Source organism: Eurytemora carolleeae, unplaced genomic scaffold (assembly GCF_000591075.1).
Source record: "Eurytemora carolleeae unplaced genomic scaffold, Eaff_2.0 scaffold252, whole genome shotgun sequence".
NCBI lineage: Eukaryota > Metazoa > Arthropoda > Copepoda > Calanoida > Temoridae > Eurytemora > Eurytemora carolleeae.
This window is the reverse complement of record NW_019396306.1, coordinates 99024-118687: the sequence shown is the minus strand read 5'-3', so window position 1 is coordinate 118687 and position 19664 is coordinate 99024. Positions and strand designations below refer to the sequence as shown.

At 34.3% G+C, this 19664-nt stretch overlaps 2 protein-coding genes across 2 annotated transcripts; both read right to left on the bottom strand.

Annotated features, from left to right (window-relative positions):
- Positions 1–4471: 4471 nt before the first annotated feature.
- On the bottom strand, positions 4472–6310 carry LOC111700604 (orphan steroid hormone receptor 2; the record flags this gene model as incomplete). The annotated part of the gene is made up of 3 exons (XM_023471576.1): positions 4472–4812; positions 5260–6080; positions 6186–6310. Coding segments are annotated over 3 exons (1287 nt in total), but the record flags the coding sequence as incomplete, so codon positions are not given.
- A 398-nt stretch (positions 6311–6708) lies between these two features.
- On the bottom strand, positions 6709–10614 carry LOC111700623 (uncharacterized). Its single transcript, XM_023471595.1, has 2 exons — positions 10418–10614; positions 6709–7204 (listed from the first exon to the last, which is right to left on the bottom strand). Exons 1-2 carry the CDS (start codon positions 10528–10530, stop codon positions 6724–6726), a joined length of 594 nt encoding a protein of 197 aa, XP_023327363.1. The 5' UTR covers positions 10531–10614; the 3' UTR covers positions 6709–6723.
- Positions 10615–19664: the final 9050 nt, after the last annotated feature.

Below are 19664 nucleotides of genomic sequence, written 5' to 3'. Positions count from 1 at the left end.
TTAAAATAAACTTGAAAATGAACAATATCCAAGCGGAAACAAGTCTCAGGCAGTGAGGTCTACGATGCCAAAAATATTGTTTGCTTGAGTGGTTTCCTAACCAATGAATCCAGTAGGTTCACTAGGTTCAGTAGTTGTTGTTTTTATTTTAGTACTCTCATTCAATACCTGCATTACAAGTTTACAAACAGCTTGAGGGAACTTTGAACTCTTTTAACGCATCTAATATCAAAACCAAATCAAATTAAAAGATACAATTGTTTTGTTGAAAATCGTTGTCACATCTCTGTATCCCATATCTATCCTTGTCATTCATCTCTTTATCCCATATCCATCCTTGTTATTCATCTCTGTATCCCATATCCATCCTTGTTATTCCATCTCTGTATCCCATATCCATCCTTGTCATCCATCTCTGTAACCCATATCCATCCTTTTCATTCATCTCTGTATCCCATAACCAACCTTGTCATCCATCTCTGTAACCCATGTCTATCCTTTTCATTCATCTCTGTATCCCATAACCATCCTTGTCATCCATATCTGTATCCCATATCAATCCTTGTCATTTATCTCTGTATCCCATATCCATCCTTGTCATTCATCTCTGTATCCCGTATCCGTCCTTGTCATTTATCTCTGTATCCCATATCCATCCTTGTCATCCATCTCTGTATCCCATATCCATCCTTTTCATTCATCTCTGTATCCCATAACCAACCTTGTCATCAATCTCTGTAACCCATGTCTATCCTTTTCATTCATCTCTGTATCCCATAACCATCCTTGTCATCCATCTCTGTATCCCATTTCTATCCTTGTCATTCACCTCTGTATCCCATATCCATCCTTGTCATCCATCTCTGTAACCCATATCCATCCTTTTCATTCATCTCTGTATCCCATAACCAACCTTGTCATCCATCTCTGTAACCCATGTCTATCCTTTTCATTCATCTTCCCCTCTTATTTAATATCAACCTTTAAATCCTCCTTCTTTTATCTTTCCAAGGTATATTTAGTTTTTTTTCAATCTTATTTCACCTAAATATAGCCTTTTCTGGCATATTTTACTTTCCCAATTTCCTGGCCCATATATTTTTCTTCAATCCACGAATTGATTCTCAACTTAAGTTAACAATTATCCGGTACAGCTTATCGCTTTTAAAGTTTTAAAGTTTAAAAAAAATCTCGGGGTAATTTATGCAATCTGAAGACTTTTCTAGTTCGCAAACTAGTCTCTTTAATTGTAAATATGTAATATATCACTGCTTTTATCCCATTACCTTATATTTCTACATATATTGTTGATATTTAACCTGTAAAATAGTCTCTGTAATTGTAAATATGTAATATATCACTGCTTTTATCCCATTACCTTATATTTCTACATATATTGTTGATATTTAACCTGTAAACTAGTTTGAAATATATAATATACATTATTATTATTACTGTTATTAAAAGGTTTACTTTAAGCGGAATTACCGGCTGGAAATAGCATATAACAAAGGGTGACAAATGCAAAAGCAAATGCGACCTTATATTAATATTAATAAAATAAATTGTTGAACCTTTTGAAATACCAAGATGGGAGAACAGGGTTCTCCCATGCCCGTAGCTAGGAATTTTTAAAGGGGGGTGAATTGGGGGGCACAAAAGTACAAATAGGAGGGATAGTAAAGTAGGAGGCGCACCGCAGCCGAATTTTTTTTTTTGACCTGAAAAACTTAAAAAGGGTGAAAATAAATGAAAAAGGACTAAAAACCTAGATTTTTAACTTAACACACATAATAGTTTATTAAGATAGATATTTTGCCTGTTTTCCTTCCCCTTAAGCGCTATTGAAAAATAGAGAAGCTATTTGCATCAAAACAAAAAGAAACTGGAGGTATTTAAGATGTAGAGATTTGAGATAAACTATAAATAAATGTAATACTGAAAATTTTTTAAACACGAATAGCCATGCAATACTTATTTCTTATACAGAGAAAGTAAAGGATGTAAAATCCTGTAAAGATCAAGAAAAGCTCAACCAATCTAAAGTTTTCTTAAACTAAAATTCGAAAAATACTCCTCTGCAAACTTAAGGATGCGTACAACCAGGTTCTCCTAAACCTAGACATATTTTGTATATGATTTAAATTTGTCACCATGTTATTTTTTTTTCTGTACAATGGTTCATTACAATGATTAATCTGAGAAAAGAAGGGGAAAGGATAAGCTTCTCAAAATACCAAAAAAATTAAACCCATCATTTCACAAGACAGGATATTTCACAAGACTGGATATTTCACAAGACAGGACATTTCACAAGACAGGATATTTCACAAGACAGAATAGATATAAAAATTCACAAATAATATATTTCAGAAAACTCAATTTTTCATTCATTTGAAATAAAAATAATCCTTTACACATAATATTGGAAACAAAACTTAGATTTTAGGACAATTTTCTCCCTATTTTCCTTCTTCCTTTTTTCATTTTCTTCTTTTTTGACTCAGAAAGTGTGCCCCCCCCCTTCGGTGGGTGAATGGGGAGGGGGGCAGGTGCCCTTGTGCCCCCTGCCCCAGCTACGGGCCTGGTTTCCTAAAGGCTACAGCTGTATTGGATGATAGATAAAATATAGTAAATATTAAAGGGAAAAGAAGTCTCCTATTTTGTAAAGATCCGACATAAATAACGTCAAATTTAATTAAACATCACATTAGAATGAAATCTGACATGTTTTGTATCGAAGAGAATATATTTAATATCTAACCAGAGCTGAAAATTAGAGTGGTGGATATCGAGATCAATGCTTGATCTTCTATTTTTCTTAATCTCGAGACTAAACTAATCATGTGTTTGTATCCTGAAAAGTGTACAAAATTTAACCAATCAAGGTGGAGAATCAGAAGCCGGGAAATTTAAATTTTGCGCGCAATTTAATGAGAGTTCTCTCATTTAATTCAGATTAATATACAGAGACGGGAGGGACTCTCTAATTTTGAAAAAACGGTGTTTTTGATTTTTCTGTAATACATCCAAAAAGAGAGGAATTAAAAGTGTCCACATAGGATATTCGGATTAAGCAGTCGGGATTAAAGGTATCCCATTCTAAAGTTCCCTGCTCTGATAAATTATATTTTTTCTTTCTCAGACTTCGGTTTAAAATCAAAAGTCAAAACTGGAGGAGCTGCGAGTTGACTAGGTTGTTCCAGTCTAGATGAAGTCGGATGATAGATTACTGATGATATTAATGTAGCCAAGTTAAAATAATATACAGGGCTACTCACAAAGGATAAGACTTCAGAGACGATTATATATATATATATATACGGAATTTATTTTTACATTTATCAATTTTTTACATTTGATGCGTTTCATTTATATTTTAACGTTTTCCTTAATCTTTAAGCAAATCATTCAATAACTGACTTTAGATTCACCAAATTCTAATTTAACCTTTAGATAGCTGGAACTAGGCCTAAATACTTATATCTCTATCTATCTGTCTATTTATCTTTCTATCTATTTATCTATCTATTTAGTGTGTTTACTATCAATAGATTTTTGTCTTATATTAGTATCTTATCTATATGTTTATTAAGTTACTGGCTTGGGATCCCAACGTTGCCCAGGTAGGTTTCTCAAAGTTTATTCCCACCGTTTGGTCTTGAATTACAATTTTAGCTATTTTTTGTTATAAAAATATAGAAGTGCGAGAATTATCCTAAAGAATCAAGCTCTAAAATCTCTATTCAAAAGAAAAGAAAAAAAAACATAAAAGTCTCCATCATTGCACAACCTATCTGTCTATCTATCTGTCTAGCTATCTGTCTAGCTATATGTCTAGCTATCTAACTAGCTATCTGTCTATCTATCTGTCTATCTATCTGTCTATCTATCTGTCTATCTATCTGCATATTTCTCATTTTTTTTCTTTCATGTAATTATTTTTCCAATCTTCCCCTGACTTTTATTAATTACAATGTACAATACTTTTAATTTTTATTTGCATAAATTTTGTTTTGTTATTTAAATGGTGCACTGTGAATGTATATAAAGGATTGGATACATATAAGGGTTGGAGAATTTAATGCTTGAAAGGGGAGTGGGGTGGGGATAAAGGTGAGATGAGGGTATGAAAGGTGAAGGAGGGGGGAAGGCATAAAAGGAAAAAAATGAGGGTGTATCACAAAGGATGGAATTTTGACGGGAAGAATTTTTCAAACTTTTAATCGTCCCGGCATGATCAATAAAATATATTTATGATAAAAACTATTTTTTTAAATTTCAATTTTCAGAGTTTAAGGTCGAGAAAGCTCCGTTATTGAATATACATTTTAGAAAAGTACAGAATAATATTGAAATAACATATATCCACTCATTCATTGACAGAAGGGGGGGGGGAGTCCCCGACCCCTATCCACCTTTTTTTAAACTTTAATACAATATAATGCCTCTTTATTGCACATACAGCCTATTACAATAAACTTTGATGCATATATTTATCTATGTGCCATTCGTCTAAAATAAGAAAAAATTCAGTTTGTTTAGGGGATGGAACTATATTATGAGTAGGTTCAGAACTTGAAGTATCAGTCTGTTCCATCTGCAGGATATATGGGATGACAGACGGGATCTTTATATTCCCGATAATCCCGGAGAAGAAAAGATCCTCTATAGTTGAAGCGGAGAGGGAGGAGAGGGGTGAGAGGAGAAGGAGGAGACGAGGAAACCTGGATCTATCCCGTCCTTCCTTCTCTAGGTAGGATTCTAGCTGGGAGAGAGCTGCCTCCTGGAGCCGGTTTACTCCTGATCCTTCTGCAATACAAAACTTTATTATAAAAAAATGAGGTAAGAATGAAATCCAAGTTTTGACATCCTTTAACACTCCCTTTAATATTGATATTGAAGCCTTGGCACACAGAAGTGCGAGAATTATCCTAAAGAATCAAGCTCTAAAATCTCTATTCAAAAGAAAAGAAAAAAAAACATAAAAGTCTCCATCATTGCACAACCTGGCCTTTAATTCGGTTTATTTCGTCCACGTAATCATGAATAGATACTCCATACAGGGTGTTCAGAAAAACATACTCAAAAAACATTAAAATAATTTGACTTTTTTATATCGCAAAGTTTTTCCATTGTTGGATGTTGAAGTAATTTTTTTAAACACCCGTTAGATGAACTTAGGATGGCATTATTTTTAGGACACCCTGTAGATAAATTCTAAGGATAGAGGAGTGTTGGGATGATGAGTGATCTCACCTTCTCCGAAGAGTAGAACTGCTTTCATGTATCCGAACTCAGAATCATCAAGCTCAAGCTTACTCAAGCTCTTCACGTACTCATGGATCTTACACACCGTCTCAGCAACCTCCTTCACGTTGAGGCTGGAGTCCCCGGCCAGCCTCGACTGCTGGTGGGATACCACGAGGCTGAGCAAGGACGGGACGGATATCTGTCTGGAGATCTGAGCTAGGCCGAGGATGAACATGGAGGCCCAGCTCTGACGAACTAGATCTATCTGTAGGGAGAGTTTGAGGAGACTGAAGGATGGGATGGATTTTATCCAGTTTAGGGTTCGGAACAGGAGCCTAGAGGCAGTCTCACACACAAAATGAATAGTTGGAGTGGAGTGCATTGGAGAAGGAATTGTCAGATCGAACTTTAAATGAGCTTCGTCCAGGAGAGGACGATCAGAAATAACAGAGTTGATTTCGTCCTCTGTATCCGAGCTGGTGTTAGACTCCTCCATACTCCGGATCCTGGTCAACAGGTTGTCCATGGTCTGGCTGAGCAGGTTGGAGTCTCCCAAGGAGGACCCGGAGTCGGAGACACTTCGGTTTGAAACCTGATCCTCCTCCCTAGACTGAACTGACTCCGGGATAAAAGCTCGTCTTGGGAGAAGGGTCGGAGAATCATAAAGCTCCGACTTGACTCCGATCTTGCCATTAAGCTCTGTATCTACACTAATTCGTTTACTGCTTGCATTACTTGATCTTCTCGCTTCGCTCGCGGCGGCAACACGGGGAGAGTCGGATCGCATTCCCATGATCAGACATTTTTGAAGCCGACAATACTGACATCTAGATACAATTATATAATTAGTTAGACATTTTAATATTTCATAGATTAATGATGTCATAATTTAATTATTGATTCATCAATCAATCAGTCAAATTGAACTTTACCTGTTTCTGGCATGTTTAGTAACTTCACAGTCCTTGTTCTGTTTACAGGAGTATCCGAGCTGTTTCCGAATACTTCGCTTAAAGAATCCTTTACACCCCTCACAGCTCACAGCACTGAGGTAGTTAAGGCAGCAGATGGTATAAAAATGAAAGCATTGCTTGAACAAGAAATCAGAGATTTAAAGCCGAAAATATAACAGACGAAGAGTAAAAAGATTCTTTAAAATAATATCCTCTCTCTTCCCAATTTAATATTTATATCTATTCAAGAAATATGGAAATGACATTTTATGGAATAAATTTATTATTGTACAAATTGTGGATATCAATCTTTTTAACAAGAATTACCTAATAAAAGAATACAAGGATAGATGGGATGAAAGGAAGGATGAGTGTTGGAAATGAATAGGTTAAGAAAAGGATGAGTAAAGGAATGAATAGGTTACTAAAAGGATGAGTAAAGTAATGAGAAAATATATAAAAATTGGATTATAGAAGTGGAATAAAATTTGAATGCTAGAGTGAATAAATATTAAATTTATATCAATAAAGGATGAAAGGAAGAATGATTAAAGGAAAGAATATGTGAAAGGATGTAAAAGTTTAATAAATATAAACCTGATGCTCTATCCCCACACACTACACATATCTCCAGACTAGTATATGTAGGGGGTCTGTATCCCTGAGGCGACCGGGGGGGAGAACTCCTACTTGTATCAGGAGAAGTTGAGGGGGGTGGCGACCAATCCTCGCCCCCTCCTTTAGACAGGTTGAGGGCCCCCGACTCATCTTCTAGCTTGAAAGAGGATTTAATTTCGGAATTAAACTCTAGTTTGGGATCACAGAGTGAAGAGGAGTTAAGAATAGATAAACTTATACTGGGCGGAGGGCGGAGAGAAAACTCTGAACAAGGCGGAGGGCGGAGGCTCTGATTGAATTCTGATGATGGAGGGCGAATACTTAAACTAATCTCCGGACGTTGAAGTCTTTTTAAATTCTCCTGCCAACTCTTAGCATAGCTGAAAATAAAAATAGAATGAAAAAAAATAGAACTTTGATTCAGGCAACCCCCTTGGCTAGCGGGCTCAGGCCCCCTCCCACCTGGCTAGTGGGTTCAGTCCCCGTCCTGGCTAGCGGGCTCAGGCCCCCCTCCCCCCTGGCTAGTGGATCTAAAAGGTTAGATCTCTGGTTGAACCAGTTAGTCTCTTGTTCCATCAGAACAGGAGTAATTTATTGCTATTCCTTCTATGCACATTCAAGCTTTAATTACATAATTATTCCAAAGAGAATTTATGATGACGGAGTTGCCACTGTAAACAGATAATATGATTTTTTCTTGCATTTTACAGAGTGATCACTTAAAATATTCTCAATCATCATTTAAAGGTGTGTTCAGTGTTTTTAAAACAATTATTATTAATTTAAATAAATCTTTACATGATTTACGATAACCGTAATTTTGATGCTTATAGTTCTGATAAAGAACCAATTTCAGGCATATTTACATGTCTCCGTAGAAGATACTTATATAAAAATTTAACTTCTACCGTTGTAAATTGTTCGTGACAGCTTTTATTTTAAATAAAAGGTCATCTTAGATTATGTTTAAGTTTCCACAACAAAATGCTACAAAATATGCCAGCGTATTTAAATTATATAATATTCCTATTCTAGAGAAGCATAAACTCAGAGATGTTATTTATAAAGAAAGAGAAGTAGTTGAATTTGAACTGTGTTTTGTTACCCTTTTCATTTGTTCATTTGAACGAGTTATTAAACTTTTCTTTATTCATATTTTCCCACTGGGACCAAATTTAAGGAATTTGATCTAGATTGCTGAAATACCGACTGCCGGTTCAAATCTAAATCACTGATTCAAAGTTTAAAATTCGAGATGATTTGAAACGGTGATTCATGATTTAAACCGACGGTAGGTATCTAAGCGATCTCTTCAATTCATTAAATTCGATCCTAGGTTATACAATATACATATCTTTAAACATTAACCAGCCTAAACGTTAAAAATTAATGCCTTATTTGAAAAATATATATTTATTAAAAAATGTGCTTATATCATAAAATTACGTTTAACCATAATTTTAATTTTTTTTATTCCTACAACTTAACATTCTGCGTTAGTATGCACTACGGTAAAAAGCTAAAAATTATAAACAAAGGAATTGAGTTTTTGCCACAAACTCTGATTTTATAATCACTATATCTTTGGAACCAAATGTTGCAGACCTTAGATATTTCAAACTATGAATTTTGTTAGATAAAATAATCTGAGTTTGAAATATCAAAGGTTTACAACATCGGGTTCTAAAGATATTGAGGTTTAAATATTTGATTTTGTTCCAAAGACTCAATTCCTTTCATTCTGTTCTTTAGCATTAAAAGAAAAATTTTCTTTAAGAAACTGAGCAGTTCACAGGAGACATAATTTTCTGCACTCGTATACCTCAGGGCAGTTTAAAGAGATGTTCAAAAAGTATTTAAAAACAGGTTTATGTTATGCAATTCTAATCTGGCTAGATGCAATCTTTAAAGATTTTACAGATTTTCGTGGGAATTCATATAGGCCTGACCATTGCCCAGGCGTTCGGGAAATTTTAAATAAGATACAGGGATACAAGGATATAGGGATTATGGATACAGGGATTTAAGGATAAAGGGATACACTATACAGGGATACAGAGATTTAAGGATACAGAGATTTAAGGATACAGGGATTTAAGGATATAGGGATACAGGGATATAAGGATACAGGTATGCAGGGATACAGGGATACAGAAATGCAGGGATATAGGGATACAGAATACAGAGAATACATGGGAAACGCAGGGATACAGATATATTAAGGGATACGGAGTACAAGGATACAGGGATCCAAACTACAGGGACACATAATACAGAGGATATAGGGATAAAAAGTATACATAGTGTAAAGGAGCTGGGGATAATGAATTAATACGCAGCAGGGATATAATGACAAGAATGAGATAGCAAGCATTTAATGTTTAATTTTATAATGTCAGATGATGAGTTAATATTAGCTCCCTGAAATGGCTCGAAAGGGTAAGAAAGGGCAGGAAAGGGCAGGAAAGGGCAGGAAAGGGCAGGAAAGGGCAGGAAAGGGCAGGAAAGGGCAGGAAAGGACAGGAAAGGGCAGGAAAGGGCAGGAAGGGAAGGATAAGGTCAAAAGAAAGCATGCTCTGATTGATATTCAAGTTTAAAATCAAATGTCAGATTTTAAAATTGTTTGAAAAGCAGAAAATAATGGGTGTACTATTCTAACGCTAATCCTTTTCATGATGATAATAATGATAATAATGATAATAATGATAATAATGATAATAATGATAATAATGATAATAATGATAATAATGATAATAATGATAATACGAAACTAAACATTATAATTACACATAAACAATCTTGTTTTAAGAGGATCAGGTGCTTTAAAATTGATTATTCTTCAAACAAAGCGTGATGATTTTTTTTATTTATTCTGTAAAACTGATAACTCTAGTTTTATTTTTAAATATCAGAAAAACTAGTTAAAGTCCTGAGGATTGGGCAACAATAATTTAATCATCTCTTTTCTAAAACATTTCTATACATTTCTTAGATATGGTGAAATCAAATCAAATTAAAAATTTTAACTTCAATAACAAACTCTAGTGATTCCCTGCTAGCATGCTGCAAAGCTTTTCATACATTTAGCATGTGGAAATAATTATTCGATAGAATAAAGTTTAGGGATTCCCTGATATTCAACATTTAAAAAATGTTAATTTTCAGAAATATAAATATATTTTTTCAATGATCATGAAATTTTTTCAAATTTTGAAGATGACTTTGGAAAAATTGAAATTGGATAAAAGTTTATATAAATCTGAAAAGTTAACAACCAGCTATAAAATGCAATAATTAAAGAAAGCATGTGATATCATCATAAAAATAGTTAAAATATAAGTCATCGATTTTCTACAAAGCTTTAAAAAATAATTCAACTTTAAAATTTGTTCACTTATTTTCAACAAAAATCTGTTCATAGGAATTTGTAAATACATCTTTGAAACAATTTAAAACAAACGTATTACTGCATCACCCCCCCCCCCCCATCTTATTTCTGGCAGTACAACAAAGTTAGCCTACGCTTAACATTTCAGCATTTTAAAATTCTTGACAGATTTTTTTTGAAGTTAACATATTGGATGAAAACTTACCTCATTGCAACTGGATGAATAAAAGGTGATATTGATGGGAAATGAACCCCTGGGGGTGGGTTGAGAAGGTGGAAGGGAAGGGGGGGCCGAGCTGTCATACTTGTATCTCCCATCACTCAATCAATCAATCTCTAAACCATCACAGTTCAGGGCTCTTCACTGCTTCAAAGTCGACCTTCAACTGACGTCTGAAGATCTTCGCGAGATGTCGTGTCAGGCCGCCGCTGCGCCGCGCCGTGTCGACCTGGCCTAGGAGAGCTTCTCTGTGCCCCGGGTCAACTGGAGAGCTTGTACCGGCCCGGGACTCATGGAGAGCTTAACGCCCTGTGGCACCAACACAAGGCCTACTACTCAGGAGCGGGGCCTTACTAAGCCGGAGGGGCTTGTTCTGGACAAAATCAAGGTCATAGCTTGGAAAAGGCTTGAAATGACCTGGCTGGTGACCTGGGCTTGGTCCTCAATGATCTCATATTGTCCGAACTATGCATGAATAAACAAGGTAGGTGAATATAAGTACAAACCAAGCCTATATTTCAATCCTCATCAATAATTATGTATGTATAATGTATATAGAGTTTGATGATGTTTCAATACATTCTCGTACAACCCAACAACCTGCCTATTTAGAGTTCTATGTATCCTCATATTATATATAGAATAGTAGAATATCAGGTCCTAAAATAACTCTATAGGGAACCAAGAATCTTAAATTCTAATTGTTTAATTCTGGGCCTTTCTTTATATATTTACAGAACAATATCTCTAGATTAGGATCGGACANTATCTAAGTTAGGGACAATATCTCTAGATTGGGAACAATATATCTAGGTTAGAAACAGTATCTTTAGATTAGGAACGATATCTCTAGGTTAGGGACAACATCTCTTGGTTAGGAACAATATCTCTAGTATAGAACAATATCTCTAGGTTAGGAAAAATATCTCTAGGTTAGGAACAATATCTCTAGGTTAGGAACAATTCTCTAGGTTAGGATCAATATCTCTAGGTTAGGAACAATATCTCCAGTAAAGAACAATATCTCTAGGTTAGGAACAATATCTCTAGGCTAGAAACAATATCTCTAAGTTCAGAACAATATCCAAATGACTACCTATGAAGTCTATTATCTTAAATAAGCTCTCCTATGTATTGAGAGGGTAAGGATACTATGCCTGTTCAGGGCGTTGGCCTGAATTCTATGCCTGGGTAGTAATGAAGTATGTCAGCTGAACAAGGCCTGTATACATTGTTATAATTATTTTACAACCTCTAGTTAAACGATTCTTTTATTTGAACTGAGAGCTTTAAATCCTAGACAAAAGAGTTACTCTGCATATTCATATGTCATTGTAAAGGGTATACATGGATACACACGTACAGTACATTACAGTACCATAAAATATAGTACAGTACTGTACGCTGTCGTGTAGTTTAAACTTTGAAATGTTCATGTACAATGTTTTGTACCGCGTGTTGTTCTAGTTTGCTGTACACACTTTAGACTGTGAAATGTAGAATAGACTTGCAGTACATCGTACTTGTTGAACTGTACATTTCACAGTCTAAAGTGTGCACTTGCACATGTGTCTGGTACAGAATACTCGTGTCTGATATAGAATACTCGTCATGTCTGGTACTGAATACTCGTGTCTTGTACAGAATACTCGTGTCTGGTACAGAATACTCGGGCCTGGTGCAGAATATTCATGTCTGGTACATAATATGCATGTCTGATAGAGAATACTCGTCATGTCTGGTACAGAATACTCATGTCTGATATAGAATACTCGTCATGTCTGGTACAGAATACTCATGTCTGATATAGAATACTCGTCATGTCTGGTACAGAATACTCATGTCTGATATAGAATACTCGTCATGTCTGGTACAAACAGAATAAGTCATCATCAAACCTTACTTCAATTTTAATGGAAGAATGACGGTTGAAAATTTGCTGAGATTAGAACGGTGTGAATGTACTTTTCAACCGTTAATTATGCTAATTTTAGTATATTGAAATACGAGATGACCGTCACAAACATAGATCCAGGTAGGGTTCAATCTTTATTGTCCTGGACTGTCAAAGGATGCATTTTAACGATCTGCTCCAGTAATTCAAAGGTAGCAAGCTCTCAAGCCAAAATTGATGAGAATTTTTCCAATCTCCTCTTTAAAACATGATTCTAAAAATACAAGTGTTTTATAGTACTAAAATATATATAACTAGGGCTATAAAAACACAAGTGTTTTATAGTACTAGAATGTATATAGCTAAAGCTATAAAAATAAAAATGTAGTTTGTGAGCTAAATTCAAAGGTCAGAACGTTGAGACACTTTAAAAATAGAAATGGTGAGGAAACTTGCTTAAATTTGTTTAGTTTCAAATTGACGGTCTCAACAATTCAAAATATTTAAAAATTATATTTTTTAAAAATTGGGATTTTAGATTTATTATCTAGGATGGAAGACAAGCTTCATTTAGAAACAATTCTTTTAAACTCTTGTTATGTGCTACAAAATACAGAATAAAAGATACAGAATAAAAAATACGGAATAAAAAAAATGCAGAATTGAAAAATCAGAATATTAAGTTTTTTCTACCTATTATTCTAACTTTTTCAGAATAATGATTTATACTTACTATGCTATCAGGGCAACTTATAGCTTACATCTTCTAGTTCAACTTTTCATCGTGGCTCTGTCTGTGAGCATATTCTCTTTGTACAATATAACACAAAAATAACGAAAGTTCGTGTATTTAATAATATTTTTTTCGCACACCTTCCCTGGGGTCATGTAAGTTTTATATATAGATAAAGTCTTAGAAATTCTAACTTCTGCTAATTAATGTATTAGAGCGCAAAACATACTTATTGTCCCAGAAGTACCCTCACCCTTGCATTTAACTACAACAAGTTCAATTAAAGTTAAACATTTGTTAAAGCTAAATATTTCGGGGAATAAATCATTTTCTAGCATTTTTACAAAAAATTTAAATGGATTCAGGATACTCTAGATAAATAGATTCCAAATGTCATTAATCAAAGATGTAGGGGCACCACAAGCCCGCCCAAGTGTTGGTTTCGTGTGTAAAATATCCAAGTTTTCACGAAAATTACAAGTTTTCCGTTCTATTTTAGAACTTCAGCACAACAACCAAGCCTCATCTTTCTCGAACAAGAGGTTGATGGTGAAAACACAATATTGCTGACCCCCACAAACCCGGCCTCTGATACTCCATTGTGCGTTAGTTATGCTCAACAATACCTGTTCAAGAATCGTCGGAACTTAAGATATCATTGTTTTTCTATATGAAAATTTATTTTGGTTTCATTATAAAACGTACGGATTTAAGAATTTAGGATACTATAGAAGGAAATTGACATAATTTTACACTTTTCCGGATAGAAAACAGTACAATATATTTCGTACTTTTAATCGGATAAAAGCTAAAAGTGTAAAAGTGTACCGGTGTAATTGATAATCGAATATTTAACTCTTTAAATTCGCTGCAACTTTAAATTTTAAGCCGTGGAAAATGTTCCGAGCCAAGCTAGTTTATTCTTTTTTTTAATATGAATATTTGATTAAAACACTTGACCAACTTGCCTAGCTACCTAACTGCCTAGCCACCAAACTCCCTGTTATGTTATTAACCAACGGAGTCAGAAGTTTTGCGGCATAAACTGCACTTAAGTCCTGATTAAGTTAAAAGATCAAACTTAAGTAGAGTTTTGGCCGTTAAAGATGTATTCTCCGTGCACAACATCTCACGCCCTGCAGCTGAAAGAGGAACAAGGATCATATTTAAACCAGAGCATCCCCCCCCTACGGAGGCGTCTGTATTAACAATTGTATAGTATATAAGAGTATAAGCACTGAACGTGAACCACCCCCTTATCTGCCTCACGAGCTATCCCCTGCATATCCGCCTCCTACACTCTTCTCAATATATATGCCCCTGATCTTTACTATACATCCGCCTCTTACCCTCTCCTCAATATATCTGCCCCTGATCGCCCCTGTATATCTGCCAACTACCCTCTCCTCAATATATCTGCCCCTGATCTCCCCTGTATATCCGACACCTACCCTCTCCTCAATATATCTGCCCTTGATCTCCCCTGTATATCCGCCTCCAACCCTCTCCTCAATATGTTTGCCTTGATCTCCCCTGTGTAATGTATCTGCCAACTGCGTAATGCCCATCCTATATCTGCCTCCTGCACTCGTCATATCCGCCTACTGACCCCCTTTCAATATCCACCATTCAAGCCCCCTTCTATATCCGCCTCCTGACCCCTATACTATAGCTGCCTGCTAACCCCCTTCCGTATCCACCTGCTGACCCCCCACCCTTCTCTATCCGCCTGCTGAACCCCCTTCTGTATCCGCCTCCTGACCCCCTACCTATATCCGACCCCCTACTTATATCCGCCTGGTTTGATATAATGAGTGTATCTCCTGTCTCTGGTTTAAACTGAAGGAAATAAACCTTTGTCTGGGCGCACTGACCATGCGTTAAAATCAGCGACAGATCTTCGTTTAGGTTCTTCGTCAGTCCCAATATTCTGAACCTAAGTCTTCGATGTTAAGCCACACTTTATACAGGGTGTCCCAATTAACATGGGAATTAAAAGACGACTTGAAAATCGTCTTTGATTTCCGATAAAAGCGTTTCATAGTGTTAGACAATTTTGAATCTATTTAAAAAATTGGAAGCTGAACAAAGGAATTGTGTTTTCCACAAACTCTGATTTTCTAATCCCTAAACCTTTAAAACCATAGAGATAGAATATATAGAGAGGAATTTACTAGAAAAAGTGTAAAACGGCCATTTTGTTGTACTGTTTCCATACTGCAGGTGTACTTCACATAACAATGCTATATAACTTGTTGGGCCCTGGAATATCATTTATAGAAAATCTAAAATTATTGTTAAAAGAAAACCAAATAAAGAAATAGGCTGGTTTTATGATTGACCAATGATCATTTCACATAGACTCCATGCCTTCCACTTTACAAACGATGATTTTCCGTTATAACTATAAATCAAATGATGTTTTTATCCACCTAATTCATTATAAAGTTTATTTCACAGTTTTAAAAAATCGAAATTGAAATGGATATTATAGGGAAGATACTGTATTAATGTACTCTACTGCATATAATTTGTGAACATTTACATGATTTGTACACTTTGAACTCCCTTTCAGACTGAAAGGGACTGAAAAAATCCATACCGAGAGATTCTTTTAATTTCTCTCTATATATTCTATTCTCTATGTTTAAAACCCAAATATCGTAGATTTTAGTTTTTTAAACTATGAATTCTGTAAGATCAAATAATATAATTTTGAAATGTTAAAGGTATAAAATGGTAGACCACATTTTGTAAATCCCGATTGTAGGATTATTTTTACGAAAATATGCCGCGTGGATTAAAGACGATATAATGTCGTAACTTAACTTCCATGTTTATTGAGACACCCTGTACTTACAATATACAATTTAGAGTTTGAACATCTTGGAATAAAAAGCTGTGTGTGTTTCAGAGTTTTACAAATTTGGAAAAGAAGAAAATTAATTTAATCCTGTGGAGATAGGTAAAAGAAAGGCAGTGACATGAATGTTGTACTTTTCAATTAAAACCTTTTAAGTTTATTTCAATTAGATTAATTAGTAAAACTCTTACTGTGCAGCTAATTAGTTAAACTCGGCAGGAGATAGGAGATAGGAGATAGGAGATAGGAGATAGGAGATAGGAGATAGGAGATAGGAGATAGGAGGTAGGAGATAGGAGATAGGAGATAGGAGAGAGGAGATAGGAGATAGGAGATAGGCGATAGGCGATAGGAGATAGGAGATAGGAGATAGGAGAGAGGAGATAGGAGATAGGAGATAGGAGATAGGAGATAGGATATATGAGATAGGAGATAGGAGATTCTTCTTAAAAATTTATTCTATATTCATCCTACTCCTATTCATCTTCTAGCCTGATCAATCTTTTTTATCTTTCATTAATCCTTTAAAAATTCATTCTACATTTATCTTAATTCTCTTTTTCTTAAAATATAAATAATTTGTTCTGAGACAGATTACATGAATTAATAAATGAATGGATGAATGAGGATGAACAATAGGATATACAGGAAGATTACATGAATGAATTAACAGACCAATGAGAATGAACAATAGGATTAACATGAATATTATATGAATGAATGAATAGATGAATGAGGATGAACAACATGATGAACAGGAAGATTACATGAAAGGATGAATAGATGAATGAGGATGAACAATAGGATATACAGGAAGATTACATGAATGAATGAATAGATGAATGAGGATGAACAATGTCAGTGATACTCCGGATTAATGATCCCGAAAGACAGCAATTACTCGTGGCAGTGGCGTGGCATACCGCGCTCTCAACTGGAAAATCATAATGCCGCACTTCCTTATAAACACACTCAACTCCGCCATTTTATCTAATTAAGTTTTAAATTATTATTATCAGAATAAATAGTTCGCAATCAACTCTGTGGACTCCTTTTTTATGCTTCATGTCATTTATTTGATTTGAAAGCATTCTCTTTTGTTTGATCAATTTGATAATCTAAAATTTTCTTGATTTTTGTAAAATAATGTCAAAAATAAAATCTATAACAGTCGCATTGGAAACAATGACGTTATGTAACATAACAGATAAGAATTAATTCATGTTATAATCTTTTGAAGACTTTTTTACATAAAAGTGTAAAACCCAAAATTTCGCCGATTTTTCTGTTAAGATTGATGAAATTCTGAAAATTCAAAAAGTCTTCATTTATTTTCCAGGTCAAATTTTACAAGTTTGACCATCCATAGATCTTCCCTGGGCTAACATGAGATGCCACAATAAAAATTGGGCCCAATCGGTTCAGCTGTTTAGACGTTTATTGGATACAAACAAACAAACAAAAACAAATAACTAGACAGACAAGCCAAATTGATGTATAGATATCGGTTTGATACGATCTCATTAAGCGATCCCAAGAACAGAAATTACTAGAAAACAACAATCAGAAAAAAACACTTTCATGATGAGTTTGTGAAAGATTTATGTAAAGTTAAAGATACACTTTTCACAGTATTGGATTCTGTTCTTAACTATCTAAAATGACAAAGCAAGCCACTTATTTTGGAAAAAAAAATTTCAATATTATTTTGAGATAAATTATCATATCATATCCTGAACCCTGGGATTACCGCTGTGGATTAAATTATCGGATTAAAATACCGCTGAGCGCAGTGACAGATCAAACGTAAATTGTTAAATGTAATTTAGATGTACAGGGTGTCCCACAAACATGACAGAGATGACTTGATCATTGTCTTTAATCATTGAAATAATTTGCTAAATTCATAAAAAATTTTATTTAGATTTAGAATTTCTGGTTTTAATTAGTAAACTCAGCTTCCGTCTTTAACTTTTAATTGTTGCTCTGTTATCATTTTTAATTCGTGGAAAAATCGAAATTTTTTATTCTAACGATCCATAAACATTCCCTCATATGAGGTCCCACAATAAAATTGGGCCCAATTGGTTTACCTACAAACAAACAAATAAACAAACAAACAGACAAGCAAAGTATTATGTAGAAGGAAATCTGGACGAAATTCCTTAATTTTTCGGATAATGGAAATGCAAATGTTATTTTGGTTTCAAGAATCATATTTGTAAAAGTAGGTTGAATACTGAATACGGCAAATTATTTTTAAGCTAAAAGATAATCTTTAAGTCGTCAACTGTCGTGTTCCTTTGGACACCATTTTAAATTCTAGACCACGTCCTGGATCTATTTTGTAAGTTTTCAATTTTTAATCGTCGATTTTTTATATAACATAAATGTATAGTTTTTAGTTTTATTATAAAATTATAATTGCCGATTTGAGTCCTATCAGTTCAATCGGTTTAACTTCAAGTAATGCGCAAAGAAGTAGTTCAAATGGGTTTCTCAGGGCGTAGGGAACTAATATGATGAGAAAGTGTATATTGTTTGCAAAGACAAAACAGAAAAAATTGTAAAGTATTAAGGTGATGAATGTTATTAAATATAAACGCTTGACTAAATCTAAGTTTGGTTTGGTATGTTGGCAACAGGTGTCATAGGATGGATGGTTTGAAGGAGGTTGAAACAGATAGATTGAAAACCCAGTGAGTGAATCCAACCTGAACATAAACTAACCCAACCTAGAGGATACAGGGTTGTATCATCATCCTCATTTTTTATTCATTCTTATAATTTCTTTAAAAATATAATCCCTCCCCCGCTATTCCAATTTTTTCTTATTTTATACATTTTTTAAAAGATGTTTCAGTTCCACTGTTTACTGATGATACTACTATCATAATTGATGTTGAACTGCCCTTTACACCTGAAAAGGCTGCAATCATAGATTACATTGATAACACAAGTTAAGTTCTATATATGAAATAAATTAAAATGTTTGGTGATGAATGTTTAAACGAGTAAAAATTAAGGTGAAAGCGATCAAAAGTTAAAATTAAACTCACTAAATTTAAATTACTAGCCTTATAGGGCGCTTCGCGCCCATCTTCTAAATTAATTGTGAACATGTTCTCTTTGTGTACATCGTAAAACAAAACAAAAATAATTCGCGGATTTTCACAAAAAATTTCGTGGTTTTTCAAAATTTTCAAAAATTTAATGAAGATCGAATTTTGATAGAGACAAATATTTGAAATTTTGATCATTCATAAACCTTCCCTGGAGTCCCTAGATGTCCCACAAAAAATTTGGGCCCGATCGGTTCAGCCGTTTTGACGTTTATTGGATACAAACAGACAGACAGACAAGCCAAATTTATATATAGAAGAAAATTAAAAAGCTTTAAGGTCGCAAAACTTCTTTTAAAATGTACAGCTAATTGTACACAAACCTTGCTACCTTTGGTATATAGGCCGATTACCCACAAAGGATGATACTTTAGAAAAACGGAATTAATCCATTATATGTTTTTATATTCAAGTAATCTTTAGCTTTTAACTTTTTCTTTTTAAAATGATTTTATGTATATATATATTGTAGAGGACCAATTTTCTCCTTAAATCTGAACTAGGAATCCTTGAAGGAAAAGGAGAAAATACGGGAANATAACTCAAATTTCTTAAAAAAGCAAGACATGAAACATATTTTTTCAGGATAAAGAATATAAAAGCATATTAATAATAGACAG